At 38.2% G+C, this 21903-nt stretch overlaps 1 protein-coding gene across 3 annotated transcripts; it reads left to right on the forward strand.

Annotated features, from left to right (window-relative positions):
• Positions 1-4192: 4192 nt before the first annotated feature.
• Positions 4193-20398, forward strand: LOC128303103 (guanine nucleotide-binding protein subunit gamma-e). 3 transcript variants are annotated; one of them, XM_053039959.1, is made up of 4 exons: positions 4193-4252; positions 7038-7155; positions 17035-17136; positions 19125-20398. In XM_053039959.1, exons 2-4 carry the CDS (start codon positions 7043-7045, stop codon positions 19126-19128), a joined length of 219 nt encoding a protein of 72 aa, XP_052895919.1. In that variant the 5' UTR covers positions 4193-4252; positions 7038-7042; the 3' UTR covers positions 19129-20398. The 3 variants fall into 3 exon arrangements, with proteins under 3 accessions (XP_052895919.1, XP_052895918.1, XP_052895917.1); XM_053039958.1 differs by lacking the exon at positions 4193-4252 and adding an exon at positions 4253-4390; XM_053039957.1 differs by lacking the exons at positions 4193-4252; positions 19125-20398 and adding an exon at positions 4253-4390 and having other exon boundaries at positions 17035-18651.
• Positions 20399-21903: the final 1505 nt, after the last annotated feature.

A 21903-nucleotide genomic window follows, 5' to 3' on the forward strand; every position in this document is an offset into this window, starting at 1 on the left:
TCCTGCATCCTGCATGCAAATGTGATGAGTTCGGCAAACAAACAACAAACCGGGTCTCTCTCGTATTACTAACACACAACCAAACAGACACAGTACAATACACGAACGAAACACTAACACGCACACATACACTCACACTTTATTGAATTTAAATAAAACTGGAAAAGCAAAGAAGCAATGGTATACGTTTATTGAACTCTTTTCCAAGCATAATGCCGAAACAAAAGCATGCGTGCGAATGTTTTAAGAGTATGTTAGTAATCAACTTATCATTTTCATCATTTAACACAACTTGTCTGTCTCTTCTATTTCACACAACTGTGGTCTCACCTTCTTCTATCGTATAAATCGTATTGTTAGCAAAGCATGGAGGGCATTTGGTTTGCTGAAACGTATTGCTCGTGATTTTACAGATCCTCTAAGCAGCATATTCGAGTTGTTGTTGTAACAGAAACAATTTTTAAACATTGATTATGTAATTAAGCACTAAATATTTGTTTTATTTGATCTGCATTGCGCAAAATAAAATTTAAGGCAATAAAATAGAATCTTGTAAAATAGAATAGAAATAGCTCTCGGCGTCCACACTTGTTGCGGTCCATTTAATTTATTTTTGCGGTTCATGTTCGGCAAAATAACATAAAAACGTTATTTGGTACTAATTTGGTTGCCTCAAAAAAGCATAACTTTTTCTAGAAAACCATTCTTAAATAGCACATGTTTTGGTAACTGTCTGAACTCTCCTTAAAACTGCAAAACACTTATAAAAACTCTTGTAAAACATCTTTTAATTTTTATCCCACTGTTTGAACATGATAAAAAATGGCCTGAAACTTTCTAGTGTTTATCGTAATGACCATCTTTTAGGAATAGTGACCGTCTTTGGGAATCGACGTATATAAATAATGAATATTCAATTTCTATATTGCATATTTTAGCCTTCGAGTTTTCTGTAAGTATATATCTTAACTTTTATCTATTGTCATTTTTTCGCATGTTTAATCAGTGAAAGATCCGTTAAAATACAAGCTTTTAGAAATTCTTCTTCGGCTCGGTTTTCACAAACTTTGAACTCTACAAAATATTGCATAAACGATCATAATTATTTCATGAAGTTTTTGTGGCATGAAAAGTATTTCTGAATTAGCATCCGATAACAATAAAACAAACCCAGAGCTTCAGTTTAATTAATGCAGCTGTAAAACACAGAAGTTTAAAAAAGAAAGAGATATATTTTATACGCGGAGATGTAATGGGTTAATTTAAATCCAGTTCCATGATAATACATGGGCACTAAACTGGCCAGGTCGTCATTATAATGCCATAACTTCCTGCTACATTGTAAGCCTCTTTACAAAACAATCTAAAACGCATGCATATTTAGGAAATTAATTTGTTCTTTGCTAAACAATGCTAAATAACTTAGTCATTCTCTAAATTTGCCCTAGTACGGTAAACAAATCGTTGAAACAGTTTCGTACGAGCAGGTAGTTTCAAAGCATAAGAAACCCGCATTCAATAACTGGCGCCGATTGTACAAAACCGTTCCTCATTGGTATGGCTTCTGGTCAAACCATCGATTGATTCGTATTGGTGGGTGTTTTAGACCAAGCACGTATTTATGGCTACACTTTCCCACCGGACTAATCGACAAACGACTTCGGTTCGTAGTGCAACCGTACCTCAGCTGGTATGTATTACATGATGCTTCCCCTGAGGGAGAAGAAATCTTACAAGAGTCTACATTTTTTCATAACTTAATTAAATTACCGTAAATGTAGCGGAAAAGTCACGAATACCAAACAAACACAGCTAATGGTTTTGGTCGATACAAATAGCAGTGTATATGTGTAACAACCGCATGGGCGAACTGTCCTACTCGTGCCGGTAAAAGTCCACTCTTGCAAGGCTTGGACAATGGATGACGAGCAGATCGTTTTTGTTTTATTTTCGAAACAACCATAGCGAGCCCATGGTTAGAATGCAAGCCTAGCAGGTTGCACTTAGCGTACAGCACACTTCGGTACATTTTTGCAGCTAATTCAATAGAGAAAATCGAATTTCCTGTTTCACTTACCGTTCGTTCGGCGTTTCTCATATGCCCTTGGTGAGTTTTCGCTTGTGAGCGGAGAAAAAAGGCATTAACACGGACCGAACGAAGTATGTACTGGGTGTGCATCAGGAGAAACATGATGTTGCATTGTTTGAAGCTGAGGTAAAATGGTAACCGGTAGCAACGTGTTACAGCCCAACTCATCCGTTCAATTGATGTTTTTGCTAACTAGATGTCCGAGTCCCAGTAAAAAAGGATAAAAGACTAAAGTGTTATTTTTAAATTTTCGCAAAAAATCTTCAAACGATAGTTGGGAATGGGCGAATGAAGCTGCCCAGTTAAAATCCGCTTTAAAAATTATTAACAACAACGATAGTTCGGTAAGCTTTTCGGGAAGGGTTCCAACGGAAACGTATGCACGTGTGAAGCATCTGCTGTGAATGCTGCTGTCCTGTTATCAAGGGTGAAATTCGTGTTGTTTTGTGGTTTAAAAAATGACTCTTTTATTATACCTGCTATTTGTTACTTGTGTTATATGTTGTCCTCGTCGTAACCATTCGAAACAATCCTGGATGCAGCAAAATAATAGTTCGTATTAAGGTCTTTAATTGTAGAAACATATTATGCATTCGAGCAGCTTTAATACTGAATTTCCTTTACTCACTCGAGTGCATACAGTAAGGTGGATTAAATGAAACCACCCATTTGAATTTAATCCAAACTGCAAAGCGTACCTTTGCTGAGTGGTGTATAAAGTTTAGAAAACACAGGTTCGAATAAAAGGCAACAAAAACACTGTTGCAACACATTCGTGCAGGATACGAGCATATATTAGAATCCTGTGCTTAGAGCGTGCCAGGCGCTCAGGAATTCACAAAGACTGCCCCAACCGTCCGCTGGTTGCTGACCCAGAGTAAAAGAGAAACTAAACTCTACTCTCCATCTATCTCCAGCTTCCAGCGGTGTGGAGTGTAATGTGTATGTTCTTTGCGTACGTGCCTCCACGTGTTGCAACGCAGAACATCCACTGTGTCCAAGACTTCCGATCTCCCCAATCGCCAAGAGAAGTAAGTGACTGTGGCGTGCAGGAAACCGAGTCCGAAGCATGTCCTGCCAGCATTCTCACTTGTTAGTTCGGCTGGGAAGGCATTTTTTCTCGCTCTCAGAACAAAAGCCGAAACAGAAGAGTGAAGGAAGAGAAGCCACATGATTGCTTGAAGCAACAACCATGGAAAGCTTTCAACTGCTACAAAGTGTGGCTGCATTGGTGTGGAGCTGTGGTAGCAGAATCCCATGCATGCGCTTTTGAGTGATGCAACTCTCAAGGGTTCCTTTCCGTTTTGGTTCACCGTGGTTTATCACGCAGTTATGCGAAGGATAGTCAATATACGCAATCATTTGTATTGCTTTTCGTTATTTCATAATTGGGACATAGATATTTCGCAAATTAATTCCCGTTGTCGGATTTAATTAAAATTATCTTTCGTTTATGACAAAATATTTCGCAAATAAATTTGAACAATTAATTTAAGCTACGGCAAATTTCGTCCCGCACGTTACTTCATTATACCACAGTTATCGAACTACAACAAAAAATGGAACTACCGAACATGTTCAGGCCATTAAAAGCTTTACCCAAAATATGTAACTTTTTTTTTATTTTATCAAAAACAACTTGCACCGTACTAGGTTATCATAACACAACCGGACAGCTTGGCCTCCAAGGTAGGGCCCCTATCTGTAGTTGTCTGTTTGCTAGAAAACTTTACCGCCCGCTTGTCTCGCTCGATCAAATGCTCTATCCACCACACCACATGTACCGTGCATTGGTCTCCGCACGGTTGTGCCATCAAACGTATCAACGAGCGCCCGTACGTTTATCTTCGAAAAGCGGAAAGCGTATGTCTGTCGCCGAAGCCATCCGTTGACGTTGCCGTTCGGTACTGGATACGGAGACCAGGTCCGGTCGTCCAACACAGTAGAGGCTTTTGTTTCCCCCCCCTGGAAGCCACGAGCGAGTGAATGCGACGACACAAGTGTGTCGTCCCAAGTCCATGACAATGCTGGGCACTTTGACACACCTGTCCCGATAAAGTGTGCTTCAGGTGGTCAACTAGAAAACATTCGCTTCGAGTTATTCGTCGTGATAGGTTAAAAAACCTCGTTGAGCGTTGAAACGTAGAGCGGGTGAATATTTCGGTTAGTGTTCAATTACAACTGAACGGATACATGTCATAGTGGTGGAGAACACAGCGGAAACGGTCTGAAAGCTGAGTGTGATAAGAAAGCTGCAGCAAATAGAGATAATAAAGCGGAACTGTTGCAATTTAAACTAAGGTGTGTGCAAATGTGCTAAATATTATCAAAAGATGATTTAACCGTACTTCAACAACTGAAAACTGAAACTAATACCACCAGCAGAAGATATTCTTCATCGTGAATTGTTTTGACTATAGTTCATCAACCTCTTCATCACAATTTGTGAACTGTTTGTTGGCAAATGAAAAACAACATTTTAGATTGTATTTGAGCTTGTTAAATTTAAAACGAACGTTGATACTTTGATCGAAAAGTGTATTGAAGTATGTGGTGCTCTAAAATATGTTTTTTTCTAGATAAAAGATTCAGATTGAGTAATTGCAACGAGCTATAATTACGCTATTCCCTAAAAGAATGCGACATTTCAGTTTTGCTGCCAAATTTATTTTTCCAATTCAATCTTCGCGCAATATTGTGCATTTCTGTTACGTGCACCGGTCAATAATTTAACCTTTTCCCTTCGTAAGATTAACCCATTACCTAATTGACTCTCATCCGTCACGACATCTCGCTTTCGATGTGGATCTGGACTGTTTTCTTTACTCGCTTCAACACTCACGCGCGAAAGAAGATCGAGTACAGCGATCATGCAAATAGACAAACAAACACATCGTGGAATCTCGCACACGGTGGAACCCCCCAGTACCTATAGTGAACACGTGAGCGAACCGTTGGGAACGTGAAGAATGTGTGTGAGTTTTGTGGTGTGGTTGTAACGCTTACGAAACCGACTCATCTCCATCGAAAAATTGCAGTGGAACGATGCAGCATGCAGCAGGCAATGTACCGAACTGCATTCGCTCCGAACCTCACCCGTCAAACCCCACTTTTGTGTAATGGCAGCTAATTGTTTTCATTTTTGTATTGACTTTACCTTGACACGATCTCCCGATCTCGTTTGGTTGGTTTTATTTGATCGTCTAGTGATGCACCCCGTGAGCGGAAAAGATCAAGTTGCGCTTGTGGTTAATGGGTGCATTTGATGCAGTGATGGAGTTTTGTGTATGAAATTTAGTTGGTGAATTAGATGAAAGATTAGATAAAGAGTAGTTGTGTGAGAAACAAGATAAAGTGTTTTAAATGTCGCCATTGATAGTTATATTTTACAAGGTTTTCGTGTACTAACAAAACTTTTATTATTTATTAAATTCCAGAAGAAGTTTTTGGGAAGTTTTTTTCCTATTTAAATTCGTTGTTAAGAATTAGTAATAAAGGCCAGTTTCCCTTAAAAAGTCTAACAACTTTTCCAGTTTTCTAATTTATTGTTCGATTGCCCAACATCGATCTGTTACTATTTCTTTTTCCTCTCAAAATATGTTAAAATCTATGAGAAAATGTTGCGCTTTCGAGGTCATACAGACAAAACAAAACCAACAGACTAAAACTGATTCCTTCTGTGATCTTTGCGTGTGAGTTAGCCGTGTTTATGATGAAACTCAAAAAGCACTGAACAAAATAAACCATTTTTTTAAATATATTTTTATTTTTTCTTTAATTTATCAATTAATTGAATAATGTGTTTACTTTTTTAATTAAGTTATTAATTTATTTATAGAATTGTTTATTTATATTTCTTTTGTTTCATTTATGATCACGGTTGTTCTTTTTCCCTACTCTATGGTGGTAATTATAGCATAACTTCTTGTTTTAGAAAACACGAATTCCATAAAAAATTGAATATTATTTGAGAAAAGCACACTAAATTAAAATTGATGAATTGTGATTTGATTTGATTTGAGATTTGATCGATTTAAAAGTAAAATAATCAATTTTGAAATTCGAAATATTGTTACAGCATGAAAAGGAACGCATCATCCAACAATTATCAGCTGAATTATTTTTTATTTTATAAAAGACGGCTTGACCGTATTGCTATCAATTAATTGCATTAGAAGGATTGAAAAACTAAAAAAAAATGAACAAAACAAAACCATGAAACGGTTATCATTATATGTAACTGTACGTTTGAATTCTTGCTATTGGGACGAAATTCTCGTCCAAAAATTTATATCAAACTTGATTTGATCGATTTCTTTGCGCGCATGCTCCTGCATGGGGAAATCTTGGCCCTTACGATAAGGGTGTGTGCAGTCGCAACACAAAGGGCTCGATTGCTATACCATCATATCGTGCTGGTGCGGGCAAGTGTGTGTGTGTGTGTTTGTCTGTTGCAGTAAAATCTAACCTCTGTCAAAAATTTTATCGCTCCGATTAGGCAACGCTTGCTTCCAATCGAAGGGCGAATATTGAGGAACGAAGCATGCGCACACTTAAATGTCTCCATCGGCTGGTCGGTTTGGGTGAATGGGACGATGTAGACGCGTTTACACATCAACTGTTTCGCCTTATTTCTTCCTGAATGGTTGTTTATTTTAAACTTAGTTTGATGATTCTTAATCAAGTGTAATTATTTATTTAAGTGTAATATAAAAAAAATCATTTATTATTTTCTGTGTTAAGATATTGTTAGTATTATTATATGAAATTGAAGGTTAATCCTTGCCATTTGTACGAAATTGTTTTGCTACCGTTGTTGTTTGCATATTTTCGCCCCTTTCGTCGATTTATCAACATCACGATAGAAACCACCCCTCCCAAAACAACGGCTTGTACACACGCACACCAGTAAACACGAGTTTTCTCCATCTCACGCGTTACATTCCAGGCACGATGGATCCCAGTATTCTAGCAACCATGGACCGTGACGCACTGAAAAAGCAGATCGAAAACATGAAGTACCAGGCCTCGATGGAGCGGTGGCCATTGTCGAAGAGTATCGCAGCGTAAGTACCCTGTTCAATACCCTAACCCCCGTCCCGTTTCGTAGATATTTTTTGTTGTTGTATGCTGCAAAAGTGCCCTTTCCGTAGTGTTTTAAGTGCGTTGTTTAAGTTACTTCCGTTGCATAGTTCATTACGCAAAGAAAAAAATAGAAGATCTGCCGCTAAGTGCTACTTGCAAAACCGTGTTCTAATCATTAAAGTTTAAGGTTCTTTATACGAGTGTGTTTTACATGGAAGAAAAAAGATACTAAACCCATTGTAGGAGTTCAATTCCGTTTGGAAATTACTAAGCGCAAGATGGTGTTAGTCGCTAGGATGGTGCCGAATGGCGAAAACAGGGACGCTTCCGTTTCAGTCGATAATTTCGGGGTGTGTATTTGCAGTAATGAGTCAGACCCGGGGCGATTGACGATGGGCATCAGGCGGCCAAAAGTGACAAGTGACTGCAAGTGACTGTATGCGGTTGATGCAAATCGCAAGTAGAACAAAAAACCGTGTTCAACCATGTGAGTGGATGTGTGCGAGTGTTACAAGAAGCAATAGGTTTGGGATGCCCTGTTTGAGGAAAACCTTTTCGATGCCATCGAATAGTAAACCCTTTTTCGGTGCTCACCGCACCGAACGCTACCTAGAAACAAACAACAAAGTTTTTGGGAAGGAAGGATGAAAAGTTCGTGCAAATGGCCTGGCTGGGCTGAAACCGAACGCGAACGCGAAAACGGATGTGGGAAAAAATCGATAAAGAAATCATCCCTCATACTCAAACCCCGAACGTTTGCTTGCTAGGCATTGGCGGTACGCGTTGTACGCGTTGATGGTATTGGTGCTCGGATGGGAAGCTTCGCCAATAATCGTAGCAAGCGTGTGAAGTTGGAGTTTTCCAGCGTTTCCCTCCCCCCCCTGATCCCACGCTTTCCACCTGTTCGCCCACCTCGAAACAACGCGAATCAAGTTTACCTTCGGGGAGGAAACAAATTATTGCGGCCTTTGGAACAATGCGCTGGAGGGGAAAATGGTACCCATTCATCTGGGAAGTGTTCCAGTTGCGAATGTGTTAGTGTGCCACAGGGTGGTTGCGTTGATTTTTGCCCACTGTGAACGCAGGGTGGTTTGCTGAAGCTGCTATCCAGCCCGAGTGTTCTTATCTGCCAACAATGAACGTTTATCTCTCACTCTCGCGTGTTCAAGCATCACCATGACGATGGGATGGTAGTGGTACCAACGCTACCGTGTACTGACACACACATTGCTCAGTGTGTGTGTGTGTGTGTGTCTGTGGTGTGCGTGTGAGGTGGAAAAACAGTGCCAAGGTAGACTGCGAACGTTCCCACCGGTTTTCGGAGCTCGCTAACCGGTGTGGTGGAGACGCATTATCACCTTTAGGCGCGTTCTTGGCAGAGACATATTACAGGAGCAAATGAGACGGAAGCATGCCACGATGAAGCCATGATAAAGATCGGCTTCCAGTGTATTTTTCTTACTGGACTTATTTTTATCGCTTTTTTGTGCTTCGCCCCATCGAAATGTTATCGTAGCCCCTCAGCATTCGGTGTACTTCGGAGGAATTTGTTTTTTTTTCTGCGAAACGCAACGACTATAAGTGGTTCGTTATTTGATAGAGGTTTTCAATTGTTATGCTAAAGCTGTTGGATGTATTACGATGTGTATGCACAACAAAATGCTAAATTTCAAGCGTTTAAACGTTTTGTAATGAAATTAACATTCACAACCACACGACATAAACTTTCATAGTACTGATGTTAAATATCGTACCGGTTGCAATTCCAAATCGTTCTGTCTCATATTGGTCGCTGTTTGATATTGGTAAAAGAAGAGTTAGATACAATTAACTCACGTAATGTTGTTGAGCATTTTCAACAGTCAACATGAAAGCTTCAACTTACTTCCGTTTTTCTTTAAAATACTTTTTTATTCCAAATGTTTAAATCACTATTCAATCAAATCAATGAAACGTTAACAATACCCCGATACGATAACATTTATTTTCTTTAAGTATTCTATCCGTTTCAAGGTAAAAGTATGTACATGTATGTAATATAACTGTACGGATTCCTAATATTCGGCTTTTGGATTCGCATTCGACTAATACGATCAATTAAATTAATTTTAAGTCTCGTAAATGATTAGTTTATTTTCATATTATTAGTTTATTGTTTCTTGGAATAGAAAATGTAATTAGTTTATTTTCTTAACCAATTTTTCCTACATATTTACTATACAACTATGATGATGAAACGATATTATACTCACACAGGTAAATTGAGTATCGGTACTCACAGCATAGAGTAAAATTAAGCTTACATACAAAAGCACATGATGGGTCAAACATTGACCTTTAACCGTTCGCAGGAAACTCTTTATTTCCACTCTTGCTATCGCAGCATCAATATCGGCACATAATGAGATGGACACTGGCACATAAATATATTACCTAGGGAACACCTTAACGCAATAGGAAAAGAAACTTATTACTCTTTTGTTTCGGGTTATATACGCGCCAACACATAGCCTGGGCAGCGTTTATATTGAATTTGACGAAACAAAAACGAAAGCAAAAGTTTTATTCTCCTAGCTGAAATGTCACATGCCTCCATACATAATGCTGGATGTGCGCAGATCAGTAAACCCACACCACAGGAGCGCGCTACTTTGGTGGCGAACTCATTAGTAACGTACTGTGAACGGTACCACTTACCATGTTCTAATGATGTTCGTATGCTCAATTTCTCACAACTGCCACTCGCGTCGTTTTCTTGACGTTTTGTTTTCTCGCTTCAAGTTGTCTACCATTACCGTTCCCTGGATGACTAGGATGACAAGCAAAACCGGCAGCATGGAAATCCATGTTTCTTTATCCCGCTAACGGCAAGATATAAATGATTGCCAAGTTTGTAGATGTAGGTACATGCAAAAGAGAGACACTTTCAGCATCTAGCATGGTTTGGAAGTGTGAAAAAGGTTGATAAATGGGAGAATTATCAGATAAAATAACTTAACAAGCTTGAGGGCATTCTACTCAAGATTATAATCTTACAACAGCTTCAAGAAAGATGTGCGATACGTCTCGGCGAGTCCTAGGTTTAGCGATAAAACTTTATCGATTCTTTGTCGAATTCTCTTCTTAATTTAATTACTATTTCTACTACATATTAACACCCATATAACTAGTAGCTGAGCATACTAATTGTACCAGTTTGTGGTGATGCTATGGGACGAAGCGATGGGAATGAACATCAAAATGGTAAAGAGATAGAAAATGATTTCTCAGGGTAGACTACTGTTTAATTGCGTGCAATCAAAACCGCTGCTAAATACCCGCATAAGATTTAATTACTAGGCTCGGCTATGATTAAGTTCCTGAATGAACAGGATATGTCTATCCTGCGGGTATCAAGTTTCCACAATCCCTACCCATAGTGTCCAAAGAATTTAATTGAAGAGCTTCGTGATTCAATGTTTACGATGCGTACGAATTAATCAAACTAAACGAAACTTATACCAAATTAACCACTAACACATTAACATACTAATGTCCACTAACAGTACTAACGCTTTGCATGCAAAAGATACTAATCGTAGGCTCTGTAAGGCATGATATAAGTGAACAATTACATCAACCTAACCCTTCCAAGGCTCGCCTTCGAACGATTACTACTAAACCATTTCTAAAAACACTAAGCCCATTTAACACCTCTCACTAACCTTGCTAACCAAACGAAAAAAGGGATAAAAGTGTCCGAAGACACGGTCCCACAAAAGTGTCCTGCGGCGTTCCGGAGGAAAATTGGCAATCCTTAGCATAAACAAATCCCCGCGCCGGTGGACAATCCCAACGTCACGGGGTGTAACCGGGTCATGGGGTGCGCGTGATTGAAATTTTAATGAAAAGTAATCACACCCGCGGTACTCAGTGGAATAAACACCCAAGTAAATGAAAGCCACCGAAAGGAAAAGCAATCTGAATGGGTTCGGAGCTGGGGAGACGCACAACTCCTATGCCAGGTAGGTATTGCCCGGACTACCGGCCTCAAAGAAGAAAAAAAAAAACGCTGCAGTAAGGCAGGGTTGGGGGGTGATGATTGGAAAATGGATTACATTCTTGTTGGCACGTGATGTACCTTTGCCTGGTTGTGTTCACAATGAAACCATACTGTCGGCTGTTGCGTTGACAAACATAGCGCTGTTGCTTAAAGTGTAGATCGCTAGGGAAAGACTGGTTTCTCAACATGACATTTTTATTTCCTTAAAAGAGGTCTAGTTTTCGCTCCGGCAGACGGAAAGCAAACCCGATAAAGCCAACACAACGAAGGTGTATGGAAAATAGTTCAAGTACATAAATATCTGTCAGCAGCTAGAGAGAAATGGTAGCGATGCGGATACCATGCAGCTACTAATTGGATTTCAATTAAAAAGCTTTCTCGCTCAGCTCTGAAAGTTCCCCGTAGAACATAACAGGATTAACGAGGACTATCGATTACGCTGTTTGATTAGCGTTATGGAAGCGATCCTTACACAGCAATACTTATGCTTCGATACATCAATGAAACGAGAAGACGCGTTTGCTAATATAAGTTATTAATTTATCAACATGGTTATAGAGACTATTTTTAAGAATGTTTCGTTTCGTTCAATACCTATTAGTCTGTTGTGAGCATAAAAGTCACTGTCCGGTTGACGACACGCTGTTGTGTCGTGCTTTAAAAATATTTTTTTTATTCGCTTCTAATTTGCTTTATTTTAAATAATAATATTAATAATAATATTATAAAATCTCCCTTAACGCAGTAGTACATAAATGGATTTCTCATTCAACATCAACTTCAACTTGTAGCAGTAGTAGTCTATGTGACAAACAATAATATAGTGAGCAGAGAATCGACATCAATCGAACCCACTGTTCAAGACATTGATCGATCTAAGACGACATCTGCGCTTGCCGTTCAGCCGTTCTACCACAAACGAGCAAGGAAATTGATTGGATGGATATTTGCAACCAAAAAAAAGTAGCAATAACAAGGCTCATTATATACCCTTGATTAGTTCGCGGAGCTATGAAAATGCTAACGGATGGAAGCCCAGGCGAATATGTTCCGCTCACTGTCAACACCGTGTCGGGCGCATGTAGATTTGGTGTTGGTTGCATGGAAAAATGTGTACCAGTGGAATGGGAAGAAATTTAATTACAATTTTCCCAGAATGTGCCGGATGTGGGTAGACAAAGCAAATAACCTTCTGCTGGCGTTATATCGGCGACGATCCAGGCAAGCAGGAAGCTCCTGGGGAGAGAAGATACATCATTTGAACAAACCATATAAATCATGTTTGCTGACAGTGTGATAAGATGTTGGATGTGTCGCGATGATGTTTTCTGTGATCTTTTGGCTGGTTTTGATGCTGTTGATTGGATTATATTCAAATTTGTAAATTACGTTTCGCAGTGCGTTATTATGTTATTGAAGCAACAACGATTTGCAATAACAAAGAAAAGCAAATCATCGATTCATAATTTTTTTATTGCGATTTTCTTTATTACTAATTTTCTAACAAGCAGCCTTGTGTATTCCACGCTTGTACCCATTTAACGCATCAAATTACTTCGCAGTTTTCAGAATTCCAATACTGCTAATTTAAAATACCTTGTACTTTTGTGCCGTCACGAACGCAACACAAGTAAGAAAGCAAATAGCGATATGAAACTTCCATGAACAATTCGTTATGCAGATGAACGGGAAAAAAATTCTTTGGAAAGCATTGTTATTGATTCCTGGAAGTATAAATCAACGCTGATTGCATGTAGCGAGATGGAAAATATTCTTCTCAATTGTGTCGGTTTATTGAAGATGATACTCACATAAATCATGCTCGAGTACACGTTTTCTGATGTTTACGGAGAGAGTGTGTACCTTGCAGAAATATTCTCCCACTTTTTTATTTATTTCTCACTACAGGACGAGCAGTATTTTACTGTGTTTGATGAATAAGTTGCCAAACAACTTGCTTAAGTACACAATTCTGATTAAACTATAATAATAATAGTGACGAAGAGTTATTACTGAAAGGGACAAAATTAATAGAGTAGTACGTATTGTCAAAGCAAATACTAAAATTTCATTGAGCAAATTAGAATATTTTTATTCCACTGATTGGTCCACTGATCCACTTTCACGAAGAATTCATAAGGATATTCCCACGCTAATCCGTTTCTGGGAGATGATGTAAGTCCTGATAGAATACATTAAGTATTTTCAATTAATTTCTTCACCGTTTTTTGAATGTTGATGGGCGAACGTTACGATTTGTCAAACGAACAACTTATTTTCTCTCTCTTCTAGGAGCTCTTTGAGCAAGCTGTTTGAAAAGTATATTACTAACAGTCCTGATGATTAATTGTAAAACAATCGGAAAATATTTGGAATATACCATTTGGATTTGAACTATTTTAAATCACTTGAAAAGGAGAAAGTATAACAACCTGGAACATTACATATAGAGAAGAGTCCTGTGAATAAGAAAGTAAATAACCGTAAATGGTTATGCAAGTAAAGAAAAAACGTAGAATATTAAACTCTTAAAGAAAAGGAATTCATTTGAGACATCATTTCCAGCTCGGTATTGACTCTCGATCATTCGAGTGTACAGAAGGAGTGATGTTTCATTTGACGACTCATTTTACCCAGTCGTTACATATTAGCTCCCTCGCCCTGTTTGGTGCCCTGCGCTGTTTGTCGCAAACCCAGATACGGAATGGATTGAGCGTTTCCTGCACTGTTCACACCGTTCGCTCCAGCATTCGATCTTGCTGGGACGGAAATTGAAGGAAACCGCGACCAGACGGCACGTGGAAAGAAAACAGCGAAAGTGGAAGTACATTCGTGTGCCATACGGCCATCGAATCCATCCATCCATCCTTGATCCCTGCTCACACCAGGTTTTGCAGCGCGTTGCGAAATCGTGGAGACACAGTTTAGAATGAAATCTTCGTCGCAGTGAACGAATGAATCATCATTTCCATCACCCACGCCGCAGGGTTGCTTAAGTGTTTCATATGAACGTATGATGGCGGCATGTGGTTTATTATTTTTCCTACCCCGTCAAAAACCCTACTCAAAGCTCTGTCATTCGCTCGAACGATTTCGCATTGAGGTGGTATTTGGTGATTTGGGGGATAAGACGATAAAGTTCAGAAGCGAGACGGCATTTTTTCCTCTGCCGGCAACTGTTGCTAGTTCGTGAACATTGATAATAGAATGAAATGGTTGGCTGTAAAGTGAGAAAATTAAATGACTGAATCCCAAATTGTTGGCGTCTAAAGCTGGGTGGATGTTTGTGATAAATTCATTTATTTCGAATTGTCAATATATTTTGTGCTATTTTAATCTTTTCTTGTTGAGTGGTTTTGCAATAATTGATGCTGAATGGTTGATTGCTAATTATTAGAAGATGGGAATTTCTGACTATCTTTTATATCGATTGCAAAAAAAAAAACGACAGACTGCAGCTGAAGTTTAGCAATAATAAATGGAAAGAGATTTAATATTGTATAATTTAATTTATGTCTGTCTGTTTTGCGATTACAAATTGTAGACGGGGATCTGAGACGTTCATGGAAGAAGGTAAAACTGTTTTGAAGATCGAACATATTCTGATATTATTTATATTGGAAATAGCTCATTGTACAAAAAAGTTCATTAATAGAGCTTTGACTTACTTACTTTATCAATATGCTACCAACCATTGTAGCTCTTCAAACCTGAGATATTTGGAAAGGATGTCGATTTACAGACTAATTTGTATAACAAAGGTAGTTGGGAAGAGCTAGGCGTGTTACAATCTACCATGAACGGAGGAAATGATGGCCAAAGGATACCATTTCATCTTTATCTATATTAAAAATACATCAAAATGGTACAACACAGCTCAAGCTTACAATGTTCAATATTAAATAAGCCCAAGGCGGTGACTGGACTGCGTCTGCTAAACTAAGCTTTTATCCGTGAGCATGGAAGTGAAATGGTACTAGGAATGTATTTTTTTGGTAGAACCTTTTTATGCTGGTTTGGCCTAACATTTTCAACTAGAAGCAATAATTTTTTCATTTTTTTGTAAACATCAGAAACTGAGAAAGAAAAGTTAAGAATTTTTGAAGAAATTTTATTTCTGAAATAGTTGGCAGCACTCACCAACCAGCCGGAAGGGGCTACCGACGCAAAGCAACAACCGTTTAAAAAGGTTGGCCGCTAGCAACCGATACGCATGGGTGGGATGTAAGTAACCAATGAAAGCTTTCGGCTGTCATGGAAACACATTTCCTTTTTAGAAACCGCTTAAAAATCCTCTTTTTGCAAGGATTCCCAGCGTTTTAACGGTTTGATCAAAGGGTATCTTATTGTAATGCGGCAAATGTTTTCGACCCTTTCGTAGAACCCAACTGTGAAGTATTATTTGTGTTTTCTTCATAAGCCGACGAACATTGCTGACAAGCAGCAAGGCGAACAAGGGAAAAGAATTCATGGTAAAATATGGAAATACAGTAGGTGTTGTGTAATATCTGAACATGAAGAATGTTTTAACAGTAAATTGAACAATTTAAACAATCTACGCTGATTTTGATGGATGGATGTGTTTGTTCCTAACCGATTTCCTCGTATGAAAATTGATTTGAATTGGACATTGTTGATGTAGAAGGTAAAAAATATGCGAAATAAACCAAGACGATGCTAGATGCGTGCCATTCGCAAAAGAATTTAAGAATTCGACTAGTAATTACTTATGAAACAGTAGGTAGAAGTAACTAATGGTAGCTTATGAAATTAGCTCGTGCGATGTCGGAGTAAATCGAGGCTGGAATTCTGAGAACAATTATTTACTCTTTTTTTTTTTTTTTTATTCGTTAGAACGGCCTGGCCGTATCGACTTATTTTACCACGTAGCAGGATAGTCAGTCCTTGCTACGGGGGATTGGTCCGGATGGGATTTTGGTCCGGGCCGTTCGTGTGAAGACCGGCTCCGCTACCATCATGCCACCGGGCCGCCCAATTTACTCTTTTGAAGAGAGCAGAATTTAGGATATGGGATTAAAAAGTGTAGTCATTTCGATAAACCTTATAAAATGGATATATGCATGTAGTGAAGTACATGTTCTTTATTTGATAACACCGTGTTGGTTTTATCTATTACGAACTTGAAGGGTTTATATCAAACCGTACTTTTATCAGAACACAACATTTTTTATCTGATCCAGTATTAACAAAGTATTAAAACCCAAAAATACTGGAAAAATTCCCATATGGTTATTGTATACGCATCGTGAACATTTCCTTATAAATTCATCTTATAAATGTCAATATCAAATATAACCAATCGGTTTGTCCTCTTGAACTCACTGTGTTTTTTAATGTAATATACATAATGCATAATTTATCTGACAGAAATACTGGACGTTTAGTTAGTATTGTGACTGAAAATAATTAGATTTTGTAGCAAATATTTACTATTCCTATTGCCATCAATTTATAAGCAAAATCTTTTGCAACTGATAGAAACGAAATATATTTATTAAACAGCAGCGAACATATTGAGCGTAGCGTATGTTAATTCGATGTGTTATTGGTTTTGAGATGCATTTAGTTTGATTAATACCTACGGCACATATCATGCAAATTAATACACTACTCATTGTTGACGTCTTTAAAAACCCAAGGCCTAATCCATTATGACATTTCGTTTGTTTTTGTTTAATGCCCCATTGTAAACATAGTTTTTGTATGGCTTGCTTTACAATTTCGTTGTAGATGTTTCCGTAACTTTTCAACAGAATTATTTCCTACTAACCAACATTCATTTATTCCTTTTTTCCAGCATGCGAGAATATGTGGAGGAGAACGAAAAGAACGATCCACTGATTCACGCACCGGACAAGAAGAATAATCCTTGGGCTGAGAAGGGCAAATGTGTCATCATGTAAATAGCGTCCTATCTTCTACTGATACTTCTACTACTACTACTACTACTACTACTACTACCACTACCACTACCACTACTACTAGAACTACTTCTACACCCAAATCCAACTACTATTTTCTACAACTTTCTACCATTACAACAAATGTACCATAGAGGGAGACAACCGAGCCTTTGCTTCGAACCGAAACTATCAAACCAGTGCCATTTTATTAACACATTTTTGGTGCGATCCATTCTGAGTTCAACTTTACAACCGGCGCTGCAAAACTATCAAGCCTCATCAGCGCAACACACATTGACCGATGCTAAATCACTTCCGTTTCCTCTACTCTTTCTGTTGGTTCAGCAGTTGTACTGACGGCATGTTTAATTCTCAATATCGTTTATATATCATGTTGGCGTTTTGGTGAATCCATACAGAAACCAACGTGCTGTAAAACAGGAACCAATTTAACCAATTGCGAAAATCAATCAAAAACAAGCAGTTGACCTGCGCGATATTAAACAACACTCACAGTTGTAGTATGTCACTTAATTGGTTTATTCGTGTTGTTTAGTAATTCCGAATAAGTTCTTTCAAGATAGTTCACACTCTTCTGAATCTTTAGTTTCTGTTTTATTTAATATTTGTAAGCAAACCCGTTGGTTGTTTTACGTGGATAGTTTAAAATATTTTAGCAGATATTTCACAATTAAGAAAAATGCTTAACCACAGGGAGCATGAAAGAGTAGAAAACAGAAGGAAATGAAATTGGAAAACAGTGGCAATCAATGGTCGCAGCAGCAGGGCTAACGTTCCATCTTGCTTTGAATCTCATTGCGATCTGTCCATTAGCTTTAAGTTCCAACCGGATCGGTGTGCTTTAGTTTTACTTTTGGTTGCGTTCTGTCCGTCAGCAATTCATTATGGTAGGGCCGTAGCGGTTATAACAAAATGCGAAAGTTTGTAATCTCTCCGGTGTACAACGCCAAAACTGCCGGAACCCGACACGTCAAGCAGCGAAACTGTGCAAAATTGTGAACGAAGAATTAAAGAGAACAATTAGCTTAGATGGGGCTAATTGCAAAACCAACTTACCACGACCATGCTGTCTCTGTCATTGTGCATACCTGTTGCCTGGATGTTGTTTTGTTGTCCATTTTGTTTTCATTTTTCGACGCATAGGTGGGAACTTACATACACACAGGCTAAAACTCTAGCGTGCGAATAACTGGAGAATGCAGTTGCAGTAAACATACCATGGGACACAGTTTTGTAAATTTGCCGTAAAAGTCTTCTCCACGTTTAGTTCCTGTGCAGATGCAAGTTGATACAGTTGGAGGATACTTTCCGTACTTTCCGGGTCGGGTTGTATGTTCGTTTATTTTTATGTTTACTGGAATAAATCAAACACATGCATGTCCAATATTGTCGTTGTGTGCCGTCCTTTCTATTTTGTGCTGTTGTTTTCTTTCGTTTGGTTGTTTTTCTCATTTCTGTTCTAGATTGTTTGTCATTAGTTGTTGTGCTACTAAATTTATTTTATTCACAACTTTTCTTTATCCAACATCGTGCTTGTTTTCTGTATGTTGTATCATAGCCTTATGTGTTTCATGGATCAAACTGACTTCACAACTTTAATCATACCGTATAGACACGAGTTTAGTCGTTCAATGTTCACAAACGGAATTTAATTCGATGTGTATGATTTAAAACACCACCAAGGATTGAACAAAATTCGCTTTACCGTTTTGGAATGTTTAAATGAAAAATAAGGCATTGTAAATATACAATCAATTTCGCTCGTAGTATAATATCTCCACTTTAAATGTCGGGTTCAAACTGTTTCGTCCTGAAGTGGTAGTTACAGACCAGATCGCGGAAACGACAACACTATGCCATTTTCAATTCTACCTACCTATCGACAATCGCCGGTATCATCTTACTAAGGCTAGCCAATATGTGTCGTTTTGGCAATCTCTTTTTCTTTACTTCCATTCAACAGATAAAAAGAAGCACTCGAAGCTCACTTTATCGTTAGCAATGCTGCGCCCCGTCGTGCCAGATAAAGGAATGCAAGCGGGAGCACCGAAAGCGAACGAGCATGACCAGCATGGTTGAAACTCGCGGTGCACTTGGAGTTTTCGGGATTATGTTTATAGAATTACCATTTATAGACCAACGGGATGATAGGGTTGGGTAAGAAACGGGCCAGCTTAATGCAGAAATGCAGAACAGTCAAACGTGCGTCATCCTAGAAAACATGTCCTACCTGCAGAATCAAGATTCCAGAAGCCGAAACCACCAAGCCCATGATGATTCTACGCACAGTCCAGCACAAGGACATACAAGGATGGACAGAAATGCTTTTGAGTTTGAGATGTACCATTTTGGGGCGGAATACATTTAACACGAATCTAGTCATAGCTTTCCGTTGGTTTGTTTGGTTGGTTTTTAGCAGAAGACATGCGTGCAGCTTGCGGCTAGGGAAAAGTTAACAGGCATGATATTTGTTTTCCGTGAGGGTAGTAGGTATCATAGCTAAGGGCAGATTAAGAAAAATCAGGAACTAGATCCTCTTAAGTCATACCGATTCTTTACCAAATATTCCCTACTGAGCTCCCCATTGAGAGCTCGTGTGTTCAACAGTAGTATTGCGCATCGATCGTAGTAGCTATCTAGCGTTTGGGACAGTTTCTGTTTTTTCTCTAACTGGATTAGAACTGGAGCTGCGAATCAGCGCTCTTCTTTTTTAAAACATATGTACTGTAAGAGATGTAATGAACTCAGCATCCCCGGTGTGCTCATCGTTGAGTACCAATTTCGATATGTCTGTAATTCGTAATAAGTCTGGCCATTAATAGCGCATTCGAACCCGAAGGCAAAACTCTTCATACAACTTATCACCGTTCACACCGTCTCGTCCGTTTTGTGCTACACGATACGAATGAAGATGTTTCGAACCTTACCACGTACATGTTTTACCATGAACACATATGTGCGATTCGATCGAAAGATGAGTCCGAGTACTTCATTAGTTTGTGTGTATAGAGAATCCGAAATCAAGGGACCGCGGAGGATCGTTTGGACTTTTTTGGTTGTTTGCTTTCATTTTTTTACATATTGCCTGTTGCAGTACCATAAAATCTAGTGAACATTTAAAATAAAGTCATTATCATTATAAATCACAAATATTAAACTATGAATGAGGTAAAATTCACCTTTCTTATAAATAAAGTAAACAAAACTTAATAGTCTAAATCCGATGTGTAACATTCATGATTACCACTTGAAACGGGGAAAGCCTGATTTAAGGATAAACAATCTGTTTTGGCCCTTAAATCGATGCTAACTTTGCAAACGTTCGTCTCTTCTGGATCTACTCTAGAATAAGGTAGAATAGTAGGCACATGTGTGGTCTAGGCGCGATTGTTATCACGATCGTTCTGCACACCTGACGCCCTATCGGCTATACTATTCAACCGAAACTATAATTTACCACTGGTATAACATAACTGGATAACGTTTTGTGTCAATTATTAACATTTGTTTCAACTAGTTAAACTATTGGAAGTCTTAACAATGTTAAAACTTTGTTGAATCAACGAAAAAGAACATTGTTTGGATAAAATTATCGCGTACAAGTTGCAAGCAAGTTAAGCTTGAAATGAAATCGATGAAACTTTCATGGAGTCCGACGTGTATTATATGCATTCTCGTTTTTATTTTTATTCCTTTACTATTATGAATGTTTTATTTAAAAAACAAACAAATATTTTTACTTTTTCATTAATTTATTACCAAGTTGCTAATTCGAATAGATGATAAAAAATAGAAAAAGATATGGAAGGAAAAACAGCATAGTGAATGGCATTTTTAATATAGTCTCCTCACATAAACGGCCCAGAACTTCTAAATCATTCGGCCATTCGGGACTACAACCACGTTCACCGGCAACCTCAAAGACCACCATTAGCAAATCGCTGTAATCAAAATCTTCGGACGCTGTTTGTTGGTTCTTGTTTGATTCTCCGAAACTGTTGATTCAGATTGAAGCTTCTGTACGTGGATATCCATGGTGGTAAAGTATTTCTCAACCATTTGACCCGTGTTATGGAGATTGCATGGAAAGAAGTGGCCATCTTATACGGTTGGGCGCTTACAATTGCTTGAAATAAATAAAAATTATATTTACACAATTAACCTTTTCACGTAAATGTGCACAGTGCGAAACAATTCGGAAAAATGGTTGTTGTCCGAACTAAGAAAAGCTTTTAAAACGCATTTTCTGAGCATTGCACTTTTGAAGCACTGGATGCAGTTAATAATTCTATTGAAATGTGCTGCACAGAGTTGTATGTTAAAATGCTTCGATTAATGTAGATAATTATTTATTTGTGTTCAATGCTTTATTGTACCGAGGGAACGCAACAAAACGAAACATCTCGATTAGAAGATGTTGCCTAAAAGTATTCCAGTTTTCAATGATTTCTATCTCCACGCATGCGCGTCATGTGAAAGATTCGTTTTTAAATTCGCCTTCACCGGTAAAACACCGTTATTAATAATATTAGCAAGCTGACACTAAATTAACCAAGACAATCATAGGAATAGCATTGAATTCTTCTTTAATATATCGCATATCGCATATATTTATCACAGTTAAGGTAAAACTATATCCTGGTGAGCATTAAGCAAATGTCAAGTTATAATTGATTTGTGCTTGCAGTCTATTTCACGGTCATGTCTGAAATGTCGATTTTTTCTTATTTACTAAAGAAATT

This window comes from Anopheles moucheti, chromosome 3 (assembly GCF_943734755.1).
Source record: "Anopheles moucheti chromosome 3, idAnoMoucSN_F20_07, whole genome shotgun sequence".
Taxonomy (NCBI): domain Eukaryota; kingdom Metazoa; phylum Arthropoda; class Insecta; order Diptera; family Culicidae; genus Anopheles; species Anopheles moucheti.

Coding starts and splice junctions, on each gene's coding strand:
- LOC128303103 (XM_053039959.1), top strand. CDS start 7,043: ATGGATCCCAGTATTCTAGCAACCATGGACCGTGACGCACTGAAAAAG. Junction 7,156..17,034: donor TTGTCGAAGAGTATCGCAGC/GTAAGTACCCTG, acceptor CCTTTTTTCCAG/CATGCGAGAATATGTGGAGG.